Raw genomic sequence first — 26,536 nt, 5'->3', positions numbered from 1 at the left:
TATTTTTTTCATAAAGATTTATTTAGCGAGGGCTGGTTGTTCCAATTGAAATTATTCGTAACAATATGGTCAATGATTGAAAAACAAACATACAGAGCACTGTGCATCCCTAAGCATGTTTTTGTATTTTTTATATATGTATAGTTAATTCCGGACTTCTTTACTACATTTATGAGACCACTAGCACTACTACCCTAAACTTTCCATTAGAATAGTCTTGTTTTACTGACACGTACAATTTTCTCTGGTCCATCCAATTGTTATTCCTACACTGTCTTCTACATACGCTCATTTGCCTTCAACTTTAGCAAATTGCGGTGAGTATGCTACTTGTGTTTATTTTAAGCCAATTACGTAATCATTTATTTATGATCTGTATTTCATTAAATACCTACATGGATCGACAATATATAATTCTTATTAGATAATCCTTCCTCCCTCACCCAGTATTTACCTCTATATCATAATATATCGACATAATATTTGGATTTGAATTAAGTAATTAAAAACGTTCTCTTCCCACGTCTTATTTTATTGGGTAAGAATTCAATAAATCCTACCTGACTGAGGTAGGAATCAAGGTCAATTATTATTTCGCTCGCACCGCATTATTTCTTCCTACCGTCATTTATCTTATGAATGTTCAAACTATCTACTTCAATCAAAACATTCGTGCAACACACAATGATCAAAAGCATCCAAATGACTTCTGCTATCATATCATCGTTTTTAACTGACTCCTGCTATACCTCTAATTCCTCCTCAGAGGAGTGGTGGTCGTAAAGCTGGTCGGGCTCCGGGGCGGGCGGTCGCGGCGTCGGCGCGCAGGCACACGCTTCGCCGCTCATACCTGTCAACAAAATAATGTAGTTGGTTACTATTTGGAAATTAGAATGGAATATTTGAGCATTGTTACAAGGCATAGTCAAATTGAAATTGTTGCATAATCCGTGGTTTACAAAGATGTTATTTAGAGAGAACAATCTTGTTTTAGAATGCTTACAATGTATAATAATTATGTTACGGACTCTTATGTTTACTGTAGCTCTTATAAGAACTTTAACCAGAAGCATTCCACCTTACAAAGTGATTTTTCTTATGTTCTTTCTATCTTTTATAGCTATCAAAGAAAAAGGTTGCAATAATGACAAATATTGCTGTTAATCGCAGACAAAGCTGCGAGGGTCCACTAGTACATATATATACGGTAACTAATAGAGCCACACGATATCTGGTGCACAATCAGTTAGCAATACAAGGGCAGGGTCCACGAGTCAAGTATTCAGTATTCCATTGTACACCATTATGGTAAGCGCTACTAAATTAGCCATATATTATAGCCACTGGTCTTATAAGGAACTAGTGTGTGATAGAATATACGTTTTGCTTACGGCGTTGTCTATTGATTTGTAAATTCAAACGTTTAGAATTTTTGCATTAAAATATTTATTTCATATCATAGACCATTTATGCAATCTAGTTTCTTCATTCTATCTTTGATTCTTCGTTAGTTTAAATCAATATCTCTCACATTACCTCGTCGAGCTTACGACGTATAAATAAACCGCATTATCTCTAGAAGCTTCTTACAAAAATACCAACATCCATTAAATATGCAATCCAGCACATTAAAACATGCAAGATCCCGTAATGAAGATATAAAAACTGCACGTAAATACGGCTGGGGCCTAGCAACAAAGGAGCCAAGTACGAATTTAGTCTGGAGGGGGGTAGGGGGAGCCGCCCGGCGGGGGGAGGGGTGTACTTGAACTTCGCAGACCGCGCGGCGCTCCGGTACGCGTTGGAAATGTTATCTGTATTAGAAATTTTCTTTTCGCTTTTTTTTTTATTTTTACAGTAATCAATCATGCCTTTGGATCACTTTTTATTAGTGTAGAAAAATTTGCGATCTAGATAACAAATGATACAGATAATTTAAACAATATATAAACATTTCGAAATTTAAGACAGACGATCCAATAGGGGGTGATAGTCTTCGAGATAACTGACTTTTTCCACTACAAATAGGTACGGACGTCTCGATATATCAAACTTTCTTAAAAAAATCAAAATCACGATAATCCCTGATGCCCTGGTGCATATAGATAGTAGTTTGTATTAATTCGTATTCGTAAAGACGATATACATTCATATTAAAGAAACCCTAATAAATCTGAAGCAAGAACCTACTGTCTGGAAAGAAATAAAAGTATGCAATAAATTTTATTGCCTTGTATTATGTGCATTTAAGTCATAATGTTATTTGGCTGGAAATTGCTTTAAATGTATCAACTCACGCCATAAGTCAAAGCCATGATCGTTCACTTGGCACCGACTGTTAAAAACTACTGACTTCATAAGTTAAGTGAAACGCCACATCCATCCAGACGGCAATAAAAATAAGTCATTCACACTTATTGTAAATTACATAAAACATTATAATAGCGTAAGTTTCTATAACGTTTTTAGGAATGATTCTCTTCATATTTGGATGATATAATTTCATGAGAAAAAGAGAAGTGACAAAACCCCGGTGCGAGAGCTAAAGAAATTGAAATTTGTAACTCACCTCTTCCAAACATAGCAAAATTAAATCATTGTTATTGTACCTTATTCTATAATTCAAAGAAAATCCATTAGTATTTTTTTAGCCAATTATACGAGTAAAAATAAGTAAATTTCGTGTCTTATCCTCATTGTAATCTTTTCTCATCCCCAAATAAGGCCAATTTACAAAATTTATTGAAAAAGAGAAATGAAAAATGAATTTTTAAGGAAAATTTTTTTAAAATCTTAAATGAGGTAGTCGGTATTGCGAATATTTTATGAAATTAGTAATTAATAATTAGACAAACTTTATGAAAGCCACAAAACTCGCAGAATCTCTAAAACCCTCTCTTAAAAATACAGGGCATATTTATTGAAAAACAAACTAGACGAAAATGTTAAATCGAGAAGAAATTTCGTTCATGAACAAATAAAATAATTCAAGCATATTCAAAAGCTTTTTAAGGGCCCTTAGTAGGTGAACTCGGCAAAATGGACTGTTTTCTATGAGCTATAACTGAAAATATTGAAGTTTTTTCGCACTGAAATTTCTAATACGTATTACAGAACGTATGTGTGATGGGATGACTGTTTCCAAAACACGATTGGAAAAATTTTGCTCGATAAAAAAAAATCCTGAAGTTACCTCTAAAATATCATATAAATGCTCATTACAACCGTACTTTACGATAATAATTCGTATAAAATCACAAATACATAGATATTTACCTTCTCGATTTCGTGACTGTTTTAGATTTAGAAAATACTAAATATTTTCATTCACTTTTTGATAAAAATGTGAATGGCGCTTACGATTTTTAGTTTCGAGCACGTTGTTTCCATACTAAACGCGGACCCCCTCACCGCTTACCTCAGGCCCGAATAGCTGAATTTTCGCTGACCGCCTAACCCCCCTTAAATAAGTGGAGTGAAACAATGTCTAAAAATTCTGACCAGATTCCGATATAAATACCACGAAAAATCGTTAGTTTAAGAGATTATTTTTAAAGGGTTGATGGAGCTGTTACCAACGGAGCGTTTAAATATATACGTTATATTTTGGAGCTAAATTTCCAATATTTTGGTTGCTATGGAACGACCGATCTGCCAAATTAGAGTTTCGGCTTTGGAGCATATTTAAGATGTTTTATTTCTGATAAGTATTACAAATATCATTACTTGAGCGAAAAACAAAACAAAGCTTATGGCTAAAAATTTAGAACAGATGCAGTCAGCCTCATTTGCTCTGCTGCACAGATTGAAATAATATGCTGATATAACTGACACAGGAAATCAAACTTCAGACTTACTTTTAACACTTCCAAGTCTCAAAATACCAACCATACCAAGAGATAGATCAGGAGCACTATAATTATAACTTTAAATTACACAGTTTTAGAGCTTTCAATTATTACACATAGTATTATGGGTAATTTAGATGCCAAACCTTTACCTGCGATTTATTCAGACTGATCAGTGGTCAAAGCCCGCAATTTAATTCCAAAGTACAAAATTAAAAAGTTTCCTAAAGCTAAAAACTTCGGGGCTGAATAATCACGTCCCAATCAAGTGTCCTCCCAAATAAATTAGATTGGTTTATCTCTGACCGGGCTCCGCTAAAACTGCGCCAATATGTCTTTTGTCTATGTGGTTGGATTTGGTCACTACTTCGAATATGTACTGCTATTTCATATGTACTCGTATTATAAGATTCTGAAGTTATAGGACATTTATTAGCGCTATTTGCATGAATAAAGTATCGGATGTGATCAGTATAATATATCCGAGATGGAAAGTTTCATACCAACATTAAGACAGGTTAGGATAGGTAGACAAGTATAGTACTTATTGAAAATTGAATTTAAAACAGGATAATAATATATTGACTAAAGCTTAATATGACATGAGTGACTTATTCTTATTCGAAAAGTGTTTCCAATGACTGCCATACAAAGAATTTAACATGTCTGAACTTGTCAAGACATGAATAATTGTTGAGTTAAGTGGAATTAATTGATAGGATATGTTACGTAAAGGTTATAAGTTGAAAAAGCCGTTAATTATACATGTAGGTAAAACTTTCTGTCGATATTCTGTAATGAAGAAAAATTCGTTATAATAATTTTATGTATAGAGCTTTTTGATGTATATTCGTAATTTTGAGGTAGAGTAGGTCTAATTTTTTGTTTTATTAGATCTTATTGTCACTTTTAACTTAAATAGGGATAAAGTTTATCCTTATGTAGGTATTACCTATGGGAAAATTTTACGGACGCTAATTTTGAAATTTGGAGTTCAACCATAAAAAAAAACAAATAAGAATTTGTTCTAAACGACGCGTTTAAAATATTTAACTGTAAATTCTGTAATTAATTCACAAAATCACCTTAGTGTCAACAGCAAACATTTTGAACAGTTAAAATTCGGTTTTGGTGAGAGGAACATACTTACGTGAATTATTGAACAACTTGACGCACAATTTGCTATTACCTTACCACGTGTGTACCGCATTTGTAGCCTTGTTTCATTGGGATAGGGTTCAGTTTCGTGTGGGGGGTGTGGTGGTATTGTTATCACGGAGTCGAAGATCAAGATTCAGTGGTTGACGGGAACGAGTCACGAAACGAACGCTACGGTGACCACGTGTTGCGGGAATTGAAGACTTTTTCATTTAAAAACATTAATTACTAAAATGAATGAAAACACTAAAGTAACTGCATATAATATGTAGAATGAAGTATGAACTATCTGCTTCTAAAATTGATGACAATGAGCTAATAAAAAATTAAAAAGCTATACCTACCTAAAGTTATATTTTATTTGAGACAAATAAAGTTACCTATATTTTATTTATTAGCTAATGAATATTACCTGGTCAGTGGTCACTAGTCACTGATGTTCTAGTAGTTTCCAAAATAAGCTGTATGAGCTAGGTATATCCTGAACAGACTTTTAATTTTTAACTACATAAATTAAAATTATCACTACGTACGTACGTAATTAAAAACATTTAAGCAGAATTATAATATGATTGACAGTTCTTAAAATACCATCCATCATTATCATACACGGCAAAAAAAAAACATTTGACAACAGAAAAAAATACTAACAACAAAATGTTGGTTACAATAATGCAAATGTATACAATGCGCACCGACGTGATTGCTGCGCGTGGGCAGACTTGATCGCACGCACACACATGCACACGCGCACACACATAATATGCTGTCGATTGTGATTGTTAGACTTATGCTTTGATATTAGTTGGATAATCATGTAAAGTTTATGGACATCCATTTTATGTGCGAAATGCATAGCTAAAAAGACAAACAGAATTAAAAATAATAAGATGTCCCGAATTTTGAAGAACGTTGGCAATTAAAATTTGAAAATAACATACCTACTTGTGGAAATTTACATCAATGATTGACTTGTGAGTTGACTTACAAACTCAAAATATTATGCAATGGAAAAATGTTTGCAGGAATATACCTAGAAGATGTTGCAAGTTTCATTCAAACTAAAATATTTCCGTGTATAAAGCATATTTATTGGACACTTAAAATCCAGTTTAAAATTTTAAATAATTTGAATCCTTATGCCAATTTTATTCAAATAGATAATTATTTAATAAACATTATAATCATCTCTCAAAGAATGATGAATGATCTCAACACGAGCCAAAATCACGGAATCTTTTTATATAGTTATAATGATATAATTTAATGTAAACAATGCCGAGGAAAAAATGCAAATGAACGTATACATGTTACACACACGTGCACACACGCTCAGCCACGCACACACACGCGCTATGTCGTAACATGACTCCAAGGTTAAGGACGCGTTTACGAATCTGACAAAAATAAGCAGTTTTTCGGTACATTTTGCGACATAATAATAAAAAACCAAATTTAACTAATAATTACTATAGATAGATTAATCCTTAATCTTTAAATGGTAGCAATTTTTTAGTCGAAAATTTTGGTTTATAATATTATAAAAAATATTTTCCGTTGCCCTTTCACACAAAATTGACAATATCGTGCTGAATACAGGAACATTTTTCTTGTATTTAATAAAATAAAATTGATTTAAAAATATTTTAAGTAAGCAGACATGTCCAACTCAAAAAGGTAGCAAAGAAAACTATCAAAATGTTACAAATAGGCTGAGAAAAAAATTAAAATCAAATCTTATTTTTTCACATATTTACGGCCGCTTTCAATATTCGATCGTGAATCTTAGATTTCTATTGATCCAGATTTTATCCGATCCGTCGATTGATGTTGAATCTGCATTTCAATAAGCCGATCTCGTCTCCAAATCCATTAGAAAAAAGGGATTGGTCATAAATTTGCGCCCTCCTTAACGTTTTGTTTTACGCATTTGCAGTAAAAGAACATCAGCAATTGTTAATGAGTAAAATGGTGTTTGCTTTCTTATAGCTAATCTATTTTATGTATAATCACAAGAAATTGCATACACAGTAATAATAATAATTGATTGCAAAGTTGCAGCGGTAAAGTACTATAACGTTAACGTTAGATTAGTAACATACGTTTTGTTGAAGAGGAACGGAACGTCAGTCAATCGCAAACGTCAGTCAGTCAGTTTGACATTGGCAAAATTAAAAATTATATTATTATAGTCTCAAGTTTGTTTGTTCCTTGGAAAGAAGAAAGTTAAATAAAAAATGGAGTCAGAGGCAGAAACTGTAAGTAAATAATTATACTAAATATACGTGCAATAAACATTCACGTCCACAAATGTATAATTTTCTATGTAAAAGATAAACGCGTGGCGCGGTATTTCGCGCCATTTCGTACAAAACTTACTAAGTTTTATTTTATTTGTTTGTAGAGTAAAACTAAACCTCTTTCGAAGGAAGAGACGAAAGGGCTGCTCTCCTTAATTGAGGGGAGCAAGATATTGTATAACAAGAAGACCAATGCCACCAGTAATAAAATGAAGATAGAAGAATGGACACGGATTGCAGGGGTCTTCAATGCAAATATAGGCACCTGTCGCCGTACACCACAACAACTGCGTCTTAAGTGGGAAAACTTGAAAAAGAATTCGCGAAAGCGCATTGGTCTCATGCGGATGGAACGGATAAAGGTAAATTAAGTTTAAAATAGATAAACCCTAAAAATACAAAACTTGGACTAGCCTTGCCTGCTTGTTAGTCTAATAACTAGACTAGTGGTTGTAAGCGACTGCTGAGCATGAGGTATTAGTCAGTATTTTCAGGTTGGGCAGTGTTTTTAAGTTTTAACATTAGGAATTTCTCAGTAGCTGCCCGGAGTCTGGATATGTGCCCGGTAGATGGCAATAGGCTTGCCTTAAAACATAACTGGCAAAATGTGGGTGTGCCAGGGTGTGCTACCGCTGCTCAACCTGTTGGGGAATACAGGGCATGATGTTATGTTATATTTTACTTATAGTTAAGTAGGTACTGTAAATGGTAGTCCAGAACATGTTGATGAGGAATTTTTTTAAATATATAATTAATGATTATGTCAAATTATGTTCCAGACTGGAGGTGGGCCACCAGGGTACTTTCCTCCAGATGAGATCCTGGACAGGGTAGCAGCATTACTGGGCAGCACTGGAGAGGGTCTCACAGTGAGGTTTGGTGGTGATGCTGAGCCCCAACTTATTGGTGATAGTGATGGTGATGGGAGTGTTGGGACAGCTTATATTGTGCCAGCTGATCATCCAATGCTATTGATTGACACTCCATTGTCTGTGGAAAATCCTACGCCGTCCATGGATTATACATCTGTGTCCATGGGCAATGAAGTGCCAGCCAATGGCATTGGGGATGAGTTGGTGTCGCTGGGTACGCCCAATATCCATTCCATTGAAAAAAGGAATTTCAAAACTAGTGGTAATATCCTATTACATAATAATAATGTGATACTTTGCATGTTTGTTACACAATAATGCTTTATTGGCTCAACCAATATGGATAAAATTTTGGCACACAGGTAGACTATGACCTGGAACATATATGTTAGGTACCTACATGAAGATTGTGAAGATGAATAAACATTAAAGTTTGTGAGGATGGATATTTGATACTTTTCCATGCAAAAACTACTAAAAGAATTTTGATGAAATTTTAAACATTATGTTTTCCTATATTTAATGCATTTTTGTTTTACAGGTGGTGTTAAGCGGAAGCTACTGAAGCCAGACAACGGGTGTCAAGCTCGAAACAAGGCATTGGCAGAGTATTATAACATTAAAAAACAAATGTTAGAAACTAAAATGAGAGAGAAGAATGAAACTTTATTATTACAGAATAAAAACTTAACGCTAGTAAATGAAAAATTAGAGTTAGAAAATGAAAAATTAAAATTAGAAATAAGGAAGCTGAAGGGTGAGGATTTTTAAAATTATATAATTTCGTGTAAATATATTTTATGTAGGTATGTAACTAAATAAACTATTTTGAAAAATTAATGTTTTATTGAAATTATCATTGTTTAATAATTTGAAGCTAATAAAAGGTATGATAATAAAGACAAAATGTTAATGATAAAAATCTAATCAAAGGAATTTACAAATTATCTCAAGACAGACTATTCATATTTTTGTAAAATAAATAGGTAGGTAATAAGTTTTAAAAATAATTAGAAATCAGTCCTTGTCTATTTCTGATATCATTTTCAATACTGTCCGAATTCTCTGATATCACAGTAGTTTCATTATCGTCTGGCATTTCTACTTCAGGGGGTACTTCTTCAATGTTATAATTTCTGCAGATATTGTGAAGAACAGCGGTAGCAATTATAACTGTTTGTATGTTATATAATGACAACCGCATGGTCAAGGATATTACTGGGAAGCGACGTTTCCAGACTCCAAATGTCCTAAACAAACAAATACATTTTTTTATAAACTTGGTTAATAAAAAGTAAATGAATAGGTAGGTACTTAATTTTTATAATCTCTAGTATAGTGAAAGCTTTATAAAATGGTGATTTTACCTTTCAATTGTGTTTCTAGTTTTTATCTGGGCCTCATTGTAGTTTATTTCCTGGGCAGTTGCTGGGTTTAACAAAGGTGTGAGCAAGTAAGGCCGGTTTGGATAGGCACTGTCCCCGAGCAACCAGCGATTTCCTAGAATACCATCTTCACACTGGGCTGTAATAAGAGTTAGATACATTAGAAATTCATATTATTTTAAATGTTAATAACATTTAAAAGGGCAATAAACCCAATATTACTTACCTTTTAATACTGACTGATTAAAAATTGTAGCATCATGAGCAGAACCAGGCCACCGAGCAACAACATTCATTAATTTAAGGTCTGCATCACAAACGGCTTGGACATTGATTGAAAAGTATCCTTTCCTATTTCTATATTCCTCTCCTATTGTTGAACCTGAAATACATAATATTTTATTTTATTTGTTGTAGCAAATGTATGGCAACTTTCTAAACAAATAGTAATTAAGTAAATTGCAAATTTTTTATTGATAACAAATCAGTACTTGTATACCTACATGGAGACTGAATGTGTACATGTGTACAGTCAATAGCACCACATACTCTAGGAAATTGAGCTATGTTATAAAATTTATCTGTAGTTCTAGAATGCAGAAAAATATATTTGTTATACAATCTAGCGATAGCAGCAGATATATCTGCCACTATTCTACAAGCTGATGATAAGGATACTCCAGCAAAGTCGGCCACTGAATTAAGCATTGTACCCAATGCATAAAATCGAAGTGCCAATAAAAGTTGATGCAATGGTGGTATACCATTATTCCTGAAAATGATAGGTACTTTAGTTATGTATCCAATTTTTAGGTTATGTTTATATACATTTTGAAGCAATTTGAGCAAACAAATAAATTTCTTACCGTCTTGATTTCACTTTGATATAGGGCATTATTTCATTAAAGACAGATTCTACTGAGGCTTTGTTCATTCTGAATCTGAATGTAAACTCTGCGTCAGTTAAACTTGCCATGAAGTTTATTCGTCGAAAAGTTTTTGAGGACACAGCTCTCTCTTGTTCGCTGTCGCTACTATCCCAATCCGACAGCTGAGCTAATAATTCAAGATCACTATCACTATCACTTGAAAATATTTCCATTTTCACGCCTTTTATCAATACAATCGGTCAAAATTGGAGGATCACAAATAAAGATCTATAACGTTCAAAAATCGATTTGTCAAAATCAGAGATCGGTTAAAGAAAACACCATACTCTCACTTTCATACAAATACCAATCTAAAAACCCGATCGGCCCTCCCAAAGATGGATTGAAAAAAAAGATCGAGTTAGCGATCCATCGATCGGTTATTGAAATACTAAAAGTAGAAAATGGATTGAAATATCAATCTCGACCAGCAAATTAGGGATTGAGATTCAATATAGAAAGCGGCCGTTAACTGTAACGCGTGATACTTATTGCATGGAAATAAGGGTTATTTTATTTGACACTATCTTGATTTATTGTACAAAAATTTGTAATGAAATATTTTAGTAATTTAGTCGGCGCTCGGACGCCTTTGTGAGTAGACGCTGTGACGCTTGTAGGCAGCTCCTCGTTTACGAAAAGATCGCTGTACGTATACAAAATATTTGACCTAATAAACTTGATCATTGACGCATTCTGCACCGACAACCAAGGCACACCAGGGAAAGATTTTATTTATAGTTTTTCATACTTATGGGATTATAAATTTCATATTTAGTTTCTGACTTGATGGAGTGACCTGCATGTGTACTTCGAAGACTGCTACTGGAACTAATAGACGAGTAGAGCTAGGTGTGCCGAGTTTGGGCTCGTTTTGTTAGTTATGTTGAGACCTTACCTCCGGACTTGATGGAGTGACCTGCAGGTGTACTTCGAAGACTGCTACTGGAACTAAAAGACGAGTAGAGCTAGGTGTGCCGAGTTTGGGCTCGTTTTATTAGTTATGTTGAGACCTTACCTCCGGACTTGATGGAATGACCTGCAGGTGTACTTCGAAGACTGCTACTGGAACTAAAAGATGGTTAGAGCTAGGTGTGCCGAGTTTGGGCTCATTTTGTTAGTTATGTTGAGACCTTACCTCCGGACTTGATGAAGTGACCTGCAGGTGCATTTACAAAATATGTTTTATTAATTAATGTAATAATATAGTGTCGACTTATAAAAATACTACAGGTTTGCCGGCAGCTTCGCCTGCATCATTTTTAAATTTAACCCAAATTCGGCGCCATTTTGAAATTTTCTGTTATTGTACCGATTTCGTTCAAAATCGATATCTGAGGCTCCCTGGGATCGCAAAACAGGAAACTGGTACCAAAATTTTAAAAAGTCAGCGCCATTTTGAAATTCTTTGTTATTGTACCGATTTCGTTCAAAATCGATATCTGAGGCTCCCTGGGATCGCAAAACAGGAAACTGGTACCAAAATTTTAAAAAGTCAGCGCCATTTTGAAATTCTTTGTTATTGTACCGATTTCGTTCAAAATCGATATCTGAGGATCCTTAGGATCACAAAACAGGAAACTGTTACCAAAATTGAAAAAAAGTCAACGCCATTTTGAAATTTTCTGTTATTGTACCGATTTCGTTCAAAATCGATATCTGAGGCTCCCTGGGATCGCAAAACAGGAAACTGGTACCAAAATTTTAAAAAGTCAGCGCCATTTTGAAATTCTTTGTTATTGTACCGATTTCGTTCAAAATCGATATCTGAGGCTCCCTGGGATCGCAAAACAGGAAACTGGTACCAAAACTTTTAAAAGTCAGCGCCATTTTGAAATTCTTTGTTATTGTACCGGTTTCGTTCAAAATCGATATCTGAGGCTCCCTGGGATCGCAAAACAGGAAACTGGTACCAAACTTTTAAAAAGTCAGCGCCATTTTGAAATTCTTTGTTATTGTACCGATTTCGTTCAAAATCGATATCTGAGGATCCTTAGGATCACAAAACAGGAAACTGTTACCAAAATTGAAAAAAAGTCAACGCCATTTTGAAATTTTCTGTTATTGTACCGATTTCGTTCAAAATCGATATCTGAGGCTCCCTGGGATCGCAAAACAGGAAACTGGTACCAAAATTTTTAAAAGTCAGCGCCATTTTGAAATTCTTTGTTATTGTACCGATTTCATTCAAAATCAATATCTAAGGATCCCTAGGATCGCAAAACAGGTAACTGGTACCAATATTTAAAAAGCCAGCGCCATTTTGAAATTCGTTGTTATTGTACCGATTTCGCTCAAAACCGATATCTGAGACTCCCTGGGATCGCAAAACAGGAAACTGGTACCAAAATTTTAAAAAGTCAGCGCCATTTTGAATTTTTTTGTTATTGTAGAGATTTCGTTCCAAATCGATATCTGAGGATCCTTAGGATCACAAAACAGGAAACTGTTACCAAAATTGAAAAAAAGTCAACGCCATTTTGAAATTTTCTGTTATTGTACCGATTTCGTTCAAAATCGATATCTGAGGCTCCCTGGAATCACAAAACAGGAAAATGGTACTTACCGAAATTTAAAAAAGTCAACGCCATTTTGATTTTTTTGTTATTGTACTGATTTCGTTCAAAATCGATATCTAAAGATCTCTAGGATCACAAAACCGGAAACTGGTACCAAAATTTAATAAATTCAGCTGGTAAAGAAGCAAAATATACAATTCTTGCAGTTTCTATGTCAGTTAACTGTCGAATCTTTCTGCCAGCGTAACCAGCAGAGCTGAGTTTGATCCTAAGGATCCTCAGGTATCGATTTTGAACGAAATATGTCAATTAACAAAGAATTTCAAAATGGCGCCGAATTTTTTAAATTTCGGTACCATTTTCCTATTTTGTGATCCCAGGGAGTCTCAGATATCGATTTTGAACGAAATCGGTACAATAACAGAAAATTTCAAAATGACGTTGTCTTTTTTTTCAATTTTGGTAACAGTTTCCTGTTTTGTGATCCTAAGGATCCTCAGATATCGATTTTGAACGAAATCGGTACAATAACAAAGAATTTCAAAATGGCGCTGACTTTTTAAAATTTTGGTACCAGTTTCCTGTTTTGCGATCCCAGGGAGCCTCAGATATCGATTTTGAACGAAATCGGTACAATAACAAAGAATTTCAAAATGGCGCTGACTTTTAAAAATTTTGGTACCAGTTTCCTGTTTTGCGATCCCAGGGATCCTCAGATATCGATTTTGAACGAAATCGGTACAATTTCAAAATGGCGCTGACTTTTTAAAATTTTGGTACCAGTTTCCTATTTTGCGATCCCAGGGAGCCTCAGATATCGATTTTGAACGAAATCGGTACAATAACAGAAAATTTCAAAATGGCGTTGACTTTTTTTTCAATTTTGGTAACAGTTTCCTGTTTTGTGATCCTAAGGATCCTCAGATATCGATTTTGAACGAAATCGGTCAATTAACAAAGAATTTCAAAATGGCGCCGAATTTGGGTTAAATTTAAAAATGATGCAGGCGAAGCTGCCGGCAAACCTGTAGTATTTTTATAAGTCGACACTATATTATTACATTAATTAATAAAACATATTTTGTAAATGCACCTGCAGGTCACTCCATCAAGTCCGGAGGTAAGGTCTCAACATAACTAACAAAATGAGCCCAAACTCGGCACACCTAGCTCTAACCATCTTTTAGTTCCAGTAGCAGTCTTCGAAGTACACCTGCAGGTCATTCCATCAAGTCCGGAGGTAAGGTCTCAACATAACTAATAAAACGAGCCCAAACTCGGCACACCTAGCTCTACTCGTCTTTTAGTTCCAGTAGCAGTCTTCGAAGTACACCTGCAGGTCATTCCATCAAGTCCGGAGGTAAGGTCTCAACATTACTAACAAAACGAGCCCAAACTCGGCACACCTAGCTCCACTCGTCTATGAGTTCCAGTACCAGTCTTCGAAGTACACTTCGGCAAGTACTTGTTTACCAAACAATCACTGTCCAATGAAATTAGATAAATGGTATCTACTTTTGTGACCATTCAACGTTACAAACTTTACAAATCAAAGTAAAGTTAAAAAAAACATAGCAATAAAAATAAGCTCAATTATCAAGTCGTGTCAGTTTACTCATAATTTCGCCGCTTCGCGCATTTCGATGTGTGTGTGAGCCGTGCACGTGTAGTAGTAAGACTCAATACCTAAAATTGATGCGCGTCAATTTGTAAATACGTCCTTAACGTATTCTAATATATAATATCACTTTTGACAGGCTTGATTCAATAAACGTGTTTTTACCGATGGCGAAAAAAGGTATTTTGTATTTGGCGAATTATAGGAAGGTAAAAAAATACGATGTAAGTATATATACCTTCATATACTTAATACATATTAATTATAAACATCGTAAATAATCCTATTTCCAACAATATTTATAAACAAACACATTATCACATGTTGACTCTAATAAAAGTGGTTAGTGGGTTACTTGTATGTCTTTTCCTTCCGGCGATTGTCGGCTCAATTACCATATTAATTTAATTTAAATTTCAAAATATTCTCTTTGGTGAATATTTTATCATAATTATTTGGTAAACCAAAAATTGTAAAATTTAAAAGAACTTCTTCTTTTATTTTTTAACTAACCTTATATGTACAGTACCTATAAATGAAATGTACCTATTAATGAAAACTAACACAGGCTACGTCAAAGTGTTAAATAAAAGTTAAACCTTGTAGAAATTAAATATATACGAATATAGAACATAAGAATCTGCAATCATTAAAAGTTATAATGAACCAGAAAAAATACTTTTTTAGGCAGTTTTTTAATAAAAATTTTATAACCGCGATTTGTGTTGGACGGATTGTAAGTGACATCGGAAAAAGATAAGTAATTTATAAACTAGTTAGAAATTCTGTATAATTATATAAAATCAGAGAATTGTTGGAAGGCAAAAACTTCGTCGATAATAGAGTGGTCATGATTGATGTTTCATTGCTGTAATTATTTGTGAATTAGGTTTTTGTCGTGTCCTGATGTTAGGTTAGGTATATTGCATTAGGTATATTATAGAAAATGATGGATCAATTAGTATGTTGTTGAATTTTAGGATCAGATATCGTATTAATGCCATCGTCCATATAACATTACAAATGCGAAATTAAGATGAATAATGATAATCAAATTATTGTCTAAGCTGTTGTCATTTGTTGTGTTCGAATAAAAAAACATGTAAATTGAATGGTTTACAAAAAACTGTATATCTTGCAATATTTAAAACCACTTTAAAACTAGTAATACAGACTTAGTAATAATTTGAATACTTTATAGGAAAAACATTAATTGAGTAATTAAATATCAGGTGCGTGCCGCGCACTCATTAGGAAACATAAATTATAGGCAACATTCTGCACCTAACATCGTTTCCAAATACAATAAATAACCATTAACCTTACATTATAACAAACTATTAACCCGTCTTTGTATTTTGTTTTGAAAGTTTTGTAGAAAAATGATACCTAATCCTATTTTATAACATTGATGTGAAAGTGTGGACACCTTGGTGGACACATATACAAGGTTATTAATTTTCAGGATGACTTTTTATGTAGGTATGCTTAGTTTTCCAGTAATAAAAAGATCTGCCTTTTTGATTTTAATTAATTGTGCATATATCAGTGGTTTCCAAAATGTATATAAATAAAAAATGCCACGTTACGGTTTACATTATTACACACTTGCAGTTTTACAGCGTTAAAATTTTACATTTAGCATAAAATTGCATCCAGAGTGCCTCTCCAGTCAACATTTGAGTAATAATTACAATTTACATTTTGCCAAGCCGTGTAATATTTTATTTTATTCGTTTGGTAAAAAATAAGTTTACACCTCTAGATTTTTATAATTTGTCAGATTGCTTCCGCCCGCGGCTTCGTTCGTAAGCGTTGGTTCGTACTTCGTATCATATGCATGATTGAACTTTATGAATTTAACTGTACATTTGTAAAATGATGATAATAAATAATAATATTCAGGATTTTTTTTTATTTTATATTTTAATAAGTTGTGTTTGAAGGTTTAAAAGTTTAAAATTCCATCGAAGCTTGCATAAAACATAGAACACTAATAAAATTATTGAAAAAAAGGAATAAAAGTAAAACACTGGACGAGTCACAATAATATACAGTTATACCCAATCGAATGGCTTCAACATAAATAAGACTATCTACAAAATTATTATGAAACCAGTTTCAGCATGTTTTAAAATATTTATTATCTCATTAATGTGATATTTAAGCTTAACTGGACTTTTATGTAAATGTATAAAAATCTGCGCGTGACTCACGTGACGATTACATTACTTTCTTGTCTGAAAACGAGCTTTGGAGCAAAACTGCGATGTTGTTTTAAATAAAAGAAAAAAATGTGCCGAATAAAACGTCATCTTTTCGAAATTAATTAACTTTTTGTACAAAACTAGTTTTTTAACCAAATATGTATATTATGTTGTTTATGTAATTATATTACATAAGTCAAAAATATTTATTATGTTTTTCTTATGGAGTTCATACACATACTTCCCAAATCCTAATCAAGACCAGAGTTTGAATTATGACTTTAGAGAATTATTCATTTAGAAATTACAAACTTTTAATAGTTGTGAAATGCGGTATAATATTCAATTATCCCATTTACAGCTAGAGCAATCATGGGGTTGAGGTTACCCGTTTTAATGGGTGGAAAATTTGCGTAGATAGCTATAGTTTGTATTGATTCTCTCTAGACAGACAAGAGATAGAGAAAGTTATTTTTTCTTCGCAAATTTATATTTGTAAATCATTTTAATGGCATAAAACCAAAATATGAAATTCAAAGAAAGTCTTGTCAAAATTGTTCATATATAAACATTTCAAACACTTATACAGTGACCATGTAAAAAATTCATTATAAAGAAAATCAAAAAAGTCTGTCAAAAAGTTTAGCTCCAAATGAAGTGACGCGTCCACCGGTTTAGCCGATATCTGGTTTGACTTATTTGATAAAGTGATCTTGATATTTGACACGCAACACCCAGTGGTCGATACAACAAAAACAAGAGATTCAATCACTAAGCCAATTACTGAGAGGATCCCATGTTAAATATAACATGTAGATTAAAGGAAGATTGAAGATTTGAGAAGTTAAAGCTCAAAATCTATACTAATATTATAAAGCTGAAGAGTTTGTCTGTTTGAACGCGCTAATCCCGGGAACTGGTCCGACTTGAAAAATTCTTTCGGTGTTAGATAGCCCATTTATCGAGGAAGGCTATGTATCATTACGCAAATACTAACAGGAGCGGAGCCACGCAGGTGAAATCGCGAAGCGCAGCTAGTAATATTTAAAATTGTAAAGCTTAAACTTCTTTTTTGTTGGATGATGTATCAGTTCTCACACAATCCCGCCCGAAAATAAATAAATAAAAATATGAAAAAAATTAGCACAATAAGTTATGATGCACCCCCTGATCATCATAACAGCACATCGTCAACAAACCTCAAACACTAGACTTCTGGGCGCATACATAATTGCGAGCCGCCGTTCGCCTTGGCCGCCCGAGCAAGGCCAAGGCCGTTCAAACCGCGCCCCCCCCCCCCTTCCTCCTCCCGCGCGCCCCTCACCCCCGCGACACACCCCCCGCACGCCCGCGCTGTATGCGCACGCGATTTTTTGCGTAGTGATGTAATCTGAAATTTGGCGAGAGCAGCATGGCGGCCGGCACAAATTGAACGCTATTCATTTTCTGGTAACATCTTTAAAAGATGCTAGGGTACACATTCTAAATACGAAATGGTATCTTCAAATAATTTGAATACCGAGTGAAATCAAAGTTTATTCCTTGCAGAATAATTAGTAATTACACGTTGAAGGAGAAGTGATTTCAGAGTTGTACTAAAGCCCTAAAAGAAACATCAACCGAATACCGCAGACGTCTATAATGCCCGAGTTGTTTTTCTCTCTCGAACAATACAAAGCCGAGACCGTCAGCAGACTCAAGATTGTAAGGGTCCTGATTGTAAAGCGCCTGCCGAGCAGACGCTGGACCGCAATGCTCACGGCGAAACCGCAGACTCGGAGGAATTACGCGAACAATTACACCGGAATGCACAACTATCGGCGCTATTTATTACAAACAAACAGATTAATAACTTCTTGACGGGCTGCGTCAGAGCACTCGGCGCTTTCGTTTGCCAAATCCTGAAGAGCCACAAATTGTTTTGTTTGCGTATTGTTTGAATTTGTTTGGATAAACAGATTCTAATAATAGTGGCACGGAAATTTTCGAAGCGCATAAATTAAGTTAACATTACTGAGTACGCTCACGCTTATCACGTTTGCTCTTAATCAGTGAAAAGCTCAGGTAGATATGGTATACAATGGATATGATTCTATACATATATTGCCATCGATTCACGCTCTATTATTTCACATGGATCAAATCTTATCAATGTTCATTTCAAACATACAGATTTACTTTTTAATAATAATATGCCAATTGTTTCTAATTAACGATTCCGATGAAATTGTACCAATTCTTAAAAAAAACTGAGAAAATTAACAATCCCTGAGATAAAAAGTCATGCCATAACATTAAGTAGATGAGCATCAAAATCCGTATCTATTGGAATCTATTTTCCTCTCCGCTTGATATTAACCTTAATTCATTGACGACAGCATTGGCCGGCGGTCGCTATTTCCGTATCAATGGTGGCACTGGCCGCATCCCCAGCTCTCCCCAGTGCCCACATCGCCGGCTACTTCCTAGCCACTCTGCCAAATAATTTTAAGTAATTGGACGGTGCCAAAAGGAACACTTTGTATAAAGGAAACATAACGACGCAGCGGCCAAATGAATTTGTGTGCAGTCCCAACGTTCGTGGAGTATTTTTAGTAAACGCACCGGAAGATAAAAATAAATAGTACGATACGACTACGCTGTTTATTGCTGGAGCGTAATATGGCCGGAAAATTTCGTGTGAAAACTTGGAATGTCGGTAAATGTTCTGCGGGATTCTGCTTAGGCTTAATGCTTTAACATTTAAACAAGTCAGAATTACACACGGAGCTTTTGACTTTTATTCGTGTTTATTATCTAAACTAACGGCAGGATGTTTCAATATGAAATTAAATTAAAATTAAATTCATGTAGAAAACTTGAATAAATTGACCATATAGAATAATTTTCTACATGAATTTAACAGTACAGTTCAGTACAATGTGTAATTGTTTTCTAAACGTATCTTCTCAAAAGACGGGAACTAAAAAACTGAGAAATCTATAAATATCTCAATCGAAAAGTGTAAAACGCCCACCAAGACGCGTACTACGCTACTACGGTGGCGAGCAGAGTGGCGGCGGCTGCCAAAACCAATACTTTCGTCTTGCCCATTATTTTTATATCACTTGTTACGTCGACCTGATTGAGATGTCTTCGGAGATTGTTTAACGTCTTACGTATTCATTTAACAGAATATTCATTTTGCTTTAGTATCTTTCAGTCTTGGTCAGAATCTCAATGAAAAAAATGTCATGTTCAAAGATCATTACAAATAAATTGTTGAATTGAGAAGAGAGGTAAATTCGTAGAGGCATTAAGAAATCTCAGACGTGTGCGTGCAAAAATATTCCATCTACTACATTTATCAACTCGTGGTCATGATAATAATTGAACGTGAACCATTGCAAATTATGTCACTGAACGTGATTTTATCCACGAAGAGGTATTTTTGTGACTGCCACGAATACCTACTAATGCACACGATGTAGGAAGGAATATAAATGCAAAATTAAACGTATCATTTTATCGAGCGTCAAACAATATAAAAAGAAATTGACTCACTGATATCGGTGACGTCGTTCCACTTCATGATGACGTCGGCGCAATATTCACCTGAAATTAAAATAATTACTATTACTAAAAATAAACAGATAATAGAAACGGAATACAGTTTTGTATTAACAGAGTAAATTTTAATGAGCAAAATATTTAGAGCATTAGCAAACACTGAAGAGATTGAATAGATCATTGCTATTTAGTTCTAAATAATAGTTAAAACATCACAGATTGGGTTCAGACAAAATGTTAAAACCCGAAAATATTTATAGACAAGTCCATCTAGTTCAGTTTAGAATGTTTACATCTACCCACAGCCTCGCCCACGCGGTCAGGTAAATGTTTGGACATTCTGAATAAGGAATACAACTTTTGAACCTTTAATGGGACAGGTTTTCTTGCTAACGTTTCCTTTAAATTTAAGTTTATCAACGATGTCAATATTTGATTGGTTCGGGCAAAGTAAGTTATTAAAAAATTCAGGATAGAATGAACTGGAAGTATATTTTAGTTTTTGATTGAATTTATTTTTGTGTATAAGTGATCATTTGTTTCAAGTTTATAGATGAAGTTGTTGGTGAAGATGCTAAGAAAAGAGAATTGTATAGGAAATAGGCTTTTTCTTAGTAATTATAATTATTTAGTAGTGTAATGGGCGGTGGTGATCACTTAACATTTGCCCCTTTGCTTGCTCTGACACAATAAAAAAATTAACGGTACAATCATTTTGACGGATTGAACAATAAAGTCCTTTACTCCATTTTTAGCAGGCATTAGTATTCAAGGACCATTGCCAGATAAAGTAAAATATTTTTCATTGTTTTAGGCAGTAGGCTGTGCGTTATCATTAATTTATAGGTTTAACTAAACAATGAGTATGTTATGCTTATAATATGATGAATGATTAAATATTTTGATAACTAACATAGAGTGTAATATAGAAGCAGTTTACGAGAAATTAAAAACATCTAATGTTGAAACTTAAAAACTGTTTGTCAAGTCGAAAACAAACACAGAACTTAATTTTAGTACAAAATATTTTTTGGCAATAACGCTATAATATAATCATTTTATTTTATTAATGAGACGAGATGATAAGTATCATCATCTAATAAGGAACGTCGCAGATTTATTAATCCATTTAGTAAATAATATTACGTATTATCTAGCTATTAAAGGAAAATGTATTTTCCTCGCAATATGGCTTGATGACGCCACTTTGTATTTTCTCGACGGAATTTTTTTAAATGTAGCTAATAAAATGTAACACAATGAGCACATCGCGGCCTTGAGTAAAACGTTATTATACATAGGTATATATTATGTATTATATATTTTGTACTTACGACTAGATTTTCCTATTAATAACCAGCGGCCATTAAATGACTTTACCCTTGTGTTGTTGCGGTAGGTCGTCACGTCTGCACTATTTTCCTCTATTTCTACGATTCTATGATATTTTGTTGTGTGCGATTTTATTGTCGCCGGAAAGTTGTGAATGCGATTTTTTGACGCATCTATATTTTTGAATGGGTGTTGGAATGCGTGTTGGTCTAAAGGTACTAATTATTTGGGTCGATCAACTTTTATTGGTCCGACGTGTACGGATCATGTCCCTGAAGGATAATTAATAAACATGAAATCATAAAGAGTTAAATTCGTTTTAATTATATTCCTTTTAATATTTTCTAGCATTATTGCGAACAATATTTTACTTGTTTTATTAATTTGTGCGTTGTTTCATGGTTGTCGAGGGACTAAATGCAATTTTCCAGTACTATCACATTTGTCCCCATGCCACAATGCATTAACAAACTTCGCATCACGAACACATACTATCACGACCATAAATACCAAATACACTCCTTGTTTCAGTACATAATTATTGACATCCAAACATACAAACCATTTTTTTTTTATTGGATATAATACGATTTTCAGGCATTTTACTTTTGTCCCCATAAATCACCTACATGACACAGGTCTCACAGACAACCGTAATTTAGTTATGAAACCAAAACACCTATGGCGCGGTAGATTCCTAAACAACAAGCTAAACACAATAATTAACTGTCGGGCTCAAACGCCACTTTGATTTGTATAAAATCACGGCAACAGTCGTCCGAGCGTTGTTGGTGAGTGTGGGGTGGCTTTTTTGTCAGTCCGTCAGACAACTTTGATTAAAACGTAAGTACTTGATGCATTGTTATCAATTATACTACACGAGATGCGCTTTCGTCTATATTTTAGTGTGAGCTGAGATTAATATATAAAATAACAATAGTATTTGCTTGGCGGCTCAAAATTTAAAAAATGTCCCGCGGACAACCAGTCACTTGGTCAACCAAAGTGGTTGTACCATGGACAATTTGGTTGTCCCTGGGACAATAATTATATAAAACTTATACTTTAACAGTTAAATAGTTCATGTTTTGTTTATTACTCGGCTGTTTCGGGAACACATTTTTATTACGCGATTTTATGTCTAGTTTAATTGTAATTTTAACATTTCAAAAATCAAGACGCTACTACTACAACTAAGATGTCCCCATATGAAAATCACATTATACTTCATTCATTCAGTTTTATCGAGAATCAGTTCATTTTAATTAAGTAAAATCAATAATACGATACGTAACAACCTCGCCTTAATAGTTTTTTTGTAAAAAATATCACTATTTCCGCTTTACTGAAACTTTTTTATATATGAAACATTATTTGGTTGTTCAAAAGACATCATTCGTTTCAATTTTAATAAAAATATTTCGTATTTTCGGTGTAAATAGAACAAATATCAAAATATTATTTATTATTTAATATAAGAAGAATTTGTTTTAATTCTTAAGGGAATTTAACATTTAAAAAAGTACTATTGTGTAAGTTGTCCAAAGGACATTATTTCCCGTGAATAGATCGGTTCGTGAAGTTAAATCCACAAATGTATTTAATCAACATCACTGCTGCTTATATAATCATAATCTACGAAGAATTATCTTCTAAATGAAATAGTAAAATGCTGAAAATTAAGTAAAAAAAAAAAATACGTGAAAATTATGATCGGGACCTTTAAAAATTGATTGACCCATTTGCATGTTAGAAATTACGGGACCTTTTATAACGTTTCCTATTATGACGCGGACGTTCATCAACTACTGTAATTTTTTTGCGTAATTTTTGCGGGTGTTTTTGGAATTTTTTTTTATTATATATGATAGAGATATAAATTAGGACGTAAAATCATATGTTTTTTTTTAATTGTTATTTGTCTTGTGATTTTAGGGCATTGTAAATATTAAAAAATGAAGGTCCTCCTAAATGTCGCGATTCAGTCGCTCCATTATAAACTGCTTATTTTTTATGTACCAATCAAAACGCGCTTACATCATTCGAAAAAATAGTCAAGGCCGTGGAAATTTACAAAGAGAAATAAAAACTATCAGTTTATCAGATTATTGTGATACGTAGATTATTCTATCGGCGTTATCTCTAACACTGTTACAATACTGATAAACTGAAAATAGCTAAAATAGATTTATCGCATCTCCACTTATAAGCATATAGTGATATTGTAAAGTTATCTTTGTATCAGAAATCGAAGATCAAAATGGATTGATATAGAATGAATAATTACTACACATTAGTTACACGAATTAAGATTATTGTTCTAAGTGTGCGCGTAGGTGAGATGATCATGTTATAAGTAGGTGTTTTTTAACCTTTTTTATTGGACTTATAAAATTCTTGTAATTTACCAAGTAATTTACTAACAGACAGTTGACATAATTATTAAAGAAAGATTTACTCATATCAATAATATTAATGATCAACAGCCCCGGATCTAAAGGGGAGGGCGGGGCTAACCGAAATATCGTATACCTAAGTGAAACCCCTTTCCCTACAATCTCATAGGTTTTTATTAAGTAATCGAATCTTATAATAGTTATAAAGTTTGAAAAAAATTGTATTTCCATATGCCTAGTTACTTTTTGAACACATGACTTTTTTGAACGCGTGCGTATTGTCCGTGATCTTTCTGACAGGGAAATCCCTGTCGGCTGTCACAGTTATCTGTTTTTTCTGGTTGAAAAAACCTCAGAATAACGAAAATGATTCGTTATTCTGAGGTTTTTTCTCAAACACTGAAGGGACACTATCAAGTTTTTATCCGGGACTGATTATCAAGGTATTATCGAAACAATGTAAGTCTTAAAAATTAGTAGGTAATTAGTATATACAATTACATACTTTTTAATTATTAGTTACTTAAGTACATAATTTTTCATTATTTTTTTATAATTAAAGCCGAATAACAATTATGTCTCAATCAATCTCTAATCAATCGATATCACACAAAAATAACTGGTTTACAGTGCCAGAGGTTGGATACAATCATACAATACAATAGCTATTTGCGTGTTTTTTTGTTCTTAAATTACTTATCTATGAATGTTTACAAACGAAAAACGTGTTTACCAAGAAGCTTATATCCTCTAATACACGTGTTTACGTTCATCTTATCAGTCGTCAGTTTTACATTTTTTTTTGTATTTTAGAACTAGATGGCGTTGTGTGAGATACGAGAGGATTTAGGTACGATTTGTATACGTAGTAGGTATATTATTATTAGTCTGTGGTACGATATTGGGTGTCAGCATCACCGTTGAACTGATTTTTATAAATTTTGTCTTTACAGATAGATTACTAGGTATTTAACGCAAACCAAAATTCTGTTATGTGTAGAAGCGTAGAAACAGTTTTTTTAAAACTTGAGTTTCTCTTGCCTGCAAAACTACCTAGGTATGTACCTTTTTTTTTATAGTGGGGAAATCTTCCAAAGATACCCACGGGCCACGGCCCCCGGGGAAGGAGCCGTGGGTTATGTCGGATTCTTACCGACTAAAACCCCACTGTGTTCCGTCGAGCCGCTATATTGAGGGGGCCGCGGGTATTTGTTAGAATTCTTCCGCAACACCTAGGTATGTACCTACTTCAATCAGGTTGGTTGATATTTCTACTAACACTATTAACATTTTTTACGACTTTTTAGATGTTAAGTAGGTATTATTTTATAAATTGACTAGTTTATCATAATATCAGAAAAGACAACTTGTCTACAGATTAGATTCAACCGATACACTCATTGCACTTATAAATGGTTCTTGCTTATTTCATTGATTGCATACGTCACACGATAATGTTACAGTACAATTAGCAATGCAGTTTTTACGGAGCGTGTGAGGGAACAGCCGACAATGGCCGCTTTAATTGATATCAGCGTAATGGAAAACTCTTGTAAGGGAAAAAAGTTTATTGCATACAATCGGAGGTGCGGAAATCATTTATCGGTTGTGCCATATTTACAGGTTATGTTAGGAATGGTTCCTCATTTGTACGCGTCTAAGCATAGGTAAATTCACACGCATTTTGTGATTTCAATTTTCTATAATAATTTTGCAAATATTAATTTTACGAAAGGTAAAATTTTCTGTAAATTATGTATTTTTCTTATGTCTTTCCAACGTCAATTAATCATGGTATTAATTTAAGTATGTTTATTTTTTTGTAGAATTCTTCGTATAATGCCGGCACTTCACATAGGCCAACGCGCTCGCAAGCGCGTTGGCACATGCACTTGTCCAATGTGTAGAACGGGCGTTCGCGCGCTCGTGGTAGGTATTTGAACGTTGGCCAGCGCGCTTGCGAGCTTGCCGCGCGGTGTCGGAAACATCAAAGGACACTTGTCGCAAGCTTGGCGCACCATCCACACATAGGCCGCGCGATCAGTTTGACCGGAGCAGCGATCAAGAGTGCACGTTTTTTTCTTGCGGTGAATTAACACCTAACTTGACAAAATGGCGAACAATATGAGTAACGAGGAAACATTTAAATTTATTGAGCTCTATCAGAGTGAAAACTGCCTGTAGAACCCAAAAAATAAGTACCATAAAAATAAAAATGTTGTATGTATTAAAAGTGCAAAATAAATAAGGTTCTTGGACATGCCGTTTTTCTCACAATGTTTTACTTCACAAAGAGCATCCTACTTTAATATTATAAATGTGAAAGTGTGTTTATTTCTTTGTTTGTTACATCCATTTTGAATACGTCCGCACATTGGCTCGAACCAAACCAGGGGTAGGACAGTTCCATACAATGACAGATT

At 33.9% G+C, this 26,536-nt stretch overlaps 3 protein-coding genes across 4 annotated transcripts in view; 1 reads left to right on the top strand and 2 right to left on the bottom strand.

Annotated features, from left to right (window-relative positions):
• The window catches only part of LOC123694101 (glutamate receptor ionotropic, NMDA 2D), a 53,546-nt gene that overhangs the window by 11,685 nt on the left and 15,325 nt on the right, over nt 1–26,536 (bottom strand). The window contains exons 3-4 of the mRNA XM_045639409.1: nt 20,380–20,430; nt 750–850 (exon numbers count right to left, since the gene is read on the bottom strand). Of these exons, the coding sequence (XP_045495365.1) occupies nt 750–850; nt 20,380–20,430 (152 nt within the window). The remainder of the gene's footprint in view (nt 1–749; nt 851–20,379; nt 20,431–26,536) is intronic.
• On the top strand, nt 7,189–8,850 carry LOC123694103. 2 transcript variants are annotated; one of them, XM_045639411.1, is made up of 4 exons: nt 7,189–7,264; nt 7,411–7,668; nt 8,086–8,180; nt 8,720–8,828. In XM_045639411.1, the coding sequence occupies exons 1-4, from the start codon at nt 7,244–7,246 to the stop codon at nt 8,727–8,729; spliced, it is 384 nt and encodes a 127-aa protein (XP_045495367.1). In that variant the 5' UTR covers nt 7,189–7,243; the 3' UTR covers nt 8,730–8,828. The 2 variants fall into 2 exon arrangements, with proteins under 2 accessions (XP_045495367.1, XP_045495366.1); XM_045639410.1 differs by having other exon boundaries at nt 8,086–8,850.
• On the bottom strand, nt 9,011–10,949 carry LOC123694100 (putative nuclease HARBI1). The gene is made up of 5 exons (XM_045639408.1): nt 10,430–10,949; nt 10,067–10,335; nt 9,790–9,945; nt 9,546–9,702; nt 9,011–9,428 (listed from the first exon to the last, which is right to left on the bottom strand). Exons 1-5 carry the CDS (start codon nt 10,663–10,665, stop codon nt 9,179–9,181), a joined length of 1,068 nt encoding a protein of 355 aa, XP_045495364.1. The 5' UTR covers nt 10,666–10,949; the 3' UTR covers nt 9,011–9,178.

The sequence above is a fragment of the Colias croceus genome, chromosome 8 (assembly GCF_905220415.1).
Source record: "Colias croceus chromosome 8, ilColCroc2.1".
Classification (NCBI taxonomy): domain Eukaryota; kingdom Metazoa; phylum Arthropoda; class Insecta; order Lepidoptera; family Pieridae; genus Colias; species Colias croceus.
This window is presented reverse-complemented; position numbering and strand designations above follow the sequence as displayed.

Coding starts and splice junctions, on each gene's coding strand:
- LOC123694103 (XM_045639410.1), top strand. CDS start 7,244: ATGGAGTCAGAGGCAGAAACT. Junction 7,265..7,410: donor TGGAGTCAGAGGCAGAAACT/GTAAGTAAATAA, acceptor ATTTGTTTGTAG/AGTAAAACTAAACCTCTTTC. Junction 7,669..8,085: donor TGCGGATGGAACGGATAAAG/GTAAATTAAGTT, acceptor ATTATGTTCCAG/ACTGGAGGTGGGCCACCAGG.
- LOC123694100 (XM_045639408.1), bottom strand. CDS start 10,665: ATGGAAATATTTTCAAGTGATAGTGATAGTGATCTTGAATTATTAGCT. Junction 10,336..10,429: donor ATCAAAGTGAAATCAAGACG/GTAAGAAATTTA, acceptor TATCATTTTCAG/GAATAATGGTATACCACCAT. Junction 9,429..9,545: donor ACTAGAAACACAATTGAAAG/GTAAAATCACCA, acceptor TTGTTTGTTTAG/GACATTTGGAGTCTGGAAAC.